This window comes from Macadamia integrifolia, chromosome 6 (assembly GCF_013358625.1).
Source record: "Macadamia integrifolia cultivar HAES 741 chromosome 6, SCU_Mint_v3, whole genome shotgun sequence".
NCBI lineage: Eukaryota > Viridiplantae > Streptophyta > Magnoliopsida > Proteales > Proteaceae > Macadamia > Macadamia integrifolia.
In genome coordinates this window covers 37,513,207-37,516,503 of record NC_056562.1, presented here as the reverse complement: position 1 = coordinate 37,516,503, position 3,297 = coordinate 37,513,207, and the positions used below count along the sequence as shown (strand labels likewise).

The 3,297-nt window shown below is 37.7% G+C and overlaps 1 protein-coding gene across 1 annotated transcript; it reads left to right on the top strand.

The window, feature by feature from the left end:
• Window positions 1–3,034, top strand: LOC122082617 (beclin-1-like protein). Its single transcript, XM_042650302.1, has 5 exons — window positions 1–254; window positions 996–1,348; window positions 1,471–1,641; window positions 2,623–2,747; window positions 2,921–3,034. Exons 1-5 carry the CDS (start codon window positions 107–109, stop codon window positions 2,976–2,978), a joined length of 855 nt encoding a protein of 284 aa, XP_042506236.1. The 5' UTR covers window positions 1–106; the 3' UTR covers window positions 2,979–3,034.
• The last annotated feature ends 263 nt before the right edge of the window (window positions 3,035–3,297 follow it).

Below are 3,297 nucleotides of genomic sequence, written 5' to 3'. Positions count from 1 at the left end.
CTTTCCTTCTATATTCTCTCTCCTTGTCGCTGAGTTTCGCCTCTTTCGCAAGTCACGAGCAAATCGAGTCTACAGAAACCAGAAACGTCTGAAAGTGAAGAAGCAGATGAAGGACGATCCATCTGATAAAGGCAGGGGCTTCCCTGTCGATCCGAATCTCCCTAGATGGATTTGTCAGAACTGTCGTCACCCCCTCTGCGTCGTAGGCGTCGATTCATATGCAGACAAGTTCTTCAACGACTCATCTCGTTCTGGTTGGGCTTTCTCCTTTCTTTTCTCTTTTGTTTTACTTCTTCTTGGTTACAATCCTCCTGTGCTTCTCGCAATGGATTAATTAAATTTTCTCTTCTTTAAATTTTTGAGTTCAAATTTGTTTCGGACACTTTTTTGTTGATCACTTGGCCTATGGAATTGATACGGGAATTTTAGTCGTTATTAGTTTTCTTTGATTGTCTGACCTCTTCGTCAAGTTGTTTGAATTTTTAAAACGGTTAATTTGTATAAAAGTTTAGTATCCCATAGTACCAGGCGACCCTTGAATTTCTTTGTTGGGGGTGGGGGGGGGGTTTCTTGAATCGAATTCTCCGTTTGTAATTTAATTGGTTTATTCAACTGGTTTAAAGGCCCTTTTCTTTTGAAATTTTCACTGGGACTGTATGATCTGGCTTGCAGATTCATTTGTTTCTGAATTTTTTTTTAATAGAGGAAAGAAATGCTTCAATGTGTGTTTAAACTACTCTTACAATTATAAACTTTAATCCTCATATTCTGCCAATCAGAAACATATAACAATTTTTTTCTTTTTCTCGGACCAGGGACCTGAATCCTTCCTCCAAATCCTGTTTTCGTACCTTCTTGAATTATACCCTGCAATGCCCAACTCTATACAAACCTGCCAGTCTTTAACTTTAAAATGGCCTTGGACATTATGACTCTGGACAAAGTCTTTCATATATATATTTTTAATTCATTGCACTTGGGACACATACTTGCAGGGATGCAGGGCTCCTCAGTCCATGGGATGGGGAGTGTGTTAGGTTCAACCCCAATGGACAACTCATTTGTTGTGTTACCAAAGCAAAGAAGCCAGGCGCAAGGGATACCTCCTCGTCCTCGCAGTGCAACTTCACAGCCTGATGCTGGGAGGGCAATGGAAGAATCATTCGTGGTGTTGCCTCCTGCTGCTGCTTCCATGTACAAGTCTGAATCCACATCTGATGGAATTGGAACCCATTTACCATCACATTATGGAGTCTCCAACAGCCCCTTGCAGCCCAACAATTCTGGGTTTCACTCGAGCATAACTGTCTTGAAGCGTGCATTTGAAATTGCCACCACCCAAACACAGGTATATTTTAAAATAGTGTGCATACACTTCTGTCGGCTTTCTTTGTTGAACTTTTGACCTTGGAAGTTAGATTTTCTCCTCAATAATTTTGAGCAACACTAAAATTTACATCTCTCTCATAGGTTGAGCAACCTTTATGCCTGGAGTGTATGCGAGTGCTGTCTGATAAACTTGACAAAGAGGTGGAAGATGTCAACAGGGATATCAAAGCGTATGAAGCCTGCCTTCAACGCATGGAGGGAGAGGCCCGTGATGTTCTTAGCGAGGCCGATTTTCTTCGGGAGAAGTTGAAGGTTCTTATTTGACTACCCATGCTCATACATAATCTGTTTGCCAGGACCCCCCCTCCTTTTAATTTTTGTGGACGATTGATGAGGTACTGCTTATGGAATCAAATATCCTTGTTTGGACAGTATATGGTAGTTTTTAAAATAATCTTCAGAATCTTTTGGACCAATCATTTTGATTTGTATAAGAAAGGATTCAACCCAGGAATATGGTTTTAGTAAAAATAAAACAATCCTTATGTGAGGAATGCTGTATTGGATTACAATTTTCTGAAATATGCCAAACCTATGAGATTGGAATATCGCTATCTGCACCGACTCTATCAGGGAATTTTGCATGAGTCTAAGACACAAACTGTGCAAAATAATATTAATATTGGGAAACTACATCATAAATCTATACTTGCATCCTAATATTTACTAGGGTTTGTGATGCAGATATGGCTGCCCTTTCTTGGTTGGACCAGCATGACCGGCTTTGGAAGCCAAGAGCCAAGAAGAACCGGTCCAGCTTAGGGTTTTGGTCCAACAAGGGTTGGAAATAAAATTAGTAGTTTACCCAGTATTTTATTTCATGCTTTTAGTTTCCAAACTTGAACGTAGGAGTAGGATTTATTTCCTTGCTTTGGTTTCCTTTTATAGTTGTTTCCTAGTTTAGGCTAGTTTCCATTCCAGTTAAGTTTCTAATTTCATGTTCCTATTTTTCTATATATTGGTTGTAATCGACTGAAGATTGAGAGAGCAATTTGATTGTTGAATGAACGTGTTAGTGTGATCCTCCTTTTCCCCCTCTCTACTCTGATTTCCCTTCCCTTCCCTAGGGTTCTCTATCAGTTTGTGGGAAATCAGAGGATCTGAGTTACCATGTTCTCTGATAGTTATGCTTATATCATGTTTAGCAAGTAGTATGAATTGAGAATGAGCTAGATCTATTTTGACACTTGAATGTTAAAAATATTGTTTGGTTAACTGCTGATGCTGTTTAAGGTTGAAGAAGAAGAGAGAAGACTTGAAGCAGCAATTGAAGAAACCGAGAAACAATGTGCAGAAGTAAATGCCGATCTGAAAGATCTAGAATTGAAATCCAAGCGCTTTACAGTATTAGAGGAACGGTAAATTTGAGGACTTTTCCAAGTCATGTAGGGAATGGTTCAGATAACATTTTTCACAAATTTGAATTTTGTAATTTCTCTTTATTGGGTGGAATGCTATATATGATTTTATTTTTTTTCCCATGAAATTCTTATTCTTTAATTGTCCGGATTGTTGCTTTGATGTATCTTAGGTATTGGCATGAGTTCAACAATTTTCAGTTCGAGTTAACTTCACATCAGGTATGTTGAAAGTAGTGTTTTGTCTTATTGTCACATATGATCATTATCATTACAAAATTTGGTTACTATAGAAAAGAAACAGTGGGCAAACAAAGAAAGGAAAGAGTTTTGGGTGAAAAATATAAAGAATGGCTTCTTCAGTTCATTCATTTAAGTTCGTTACGGATTAATTATAATTTTAATATGCAGCTCTGAGACTCTTGGTAGGAATAAAATGTTTCTTCTAATCCTTTGAGTTTAGCATTATTGATAGCCATTGTGATACATTAATCTAACTTCTTTAAATTTTGATTTATATGAGTATTCCATTTATATTGGTTTTCCTTTT

What these genes read in the sequence shown, in the direction of transcription:
- LOC122082617 (XM_042650302.1), top strand. Translation starts at nt 107, where the DNA reads ATGAAGGACGATCCATCTGATAAAGGCAGGGGCTTCCCTGTCGATCCG. An exon ending in TTGCCACCACCCAAACACAG is followed by an intron (nt 1,349 to 1,470) that starts GTATATTTTAAA and finishes TCTCTCTCATAG; the next exon opens with GTTGAGCAACCTTTATGCCT. An exon ending in TTCTTCGGGAGAAGTTGAAG is followed by an intron (nt 1,642 to 2,622) that starts GTTCTTATTTGA and finishes ATGCTGTTTAAG; the next exon opens with GTTGAAGAAGAAGAGAGAAG.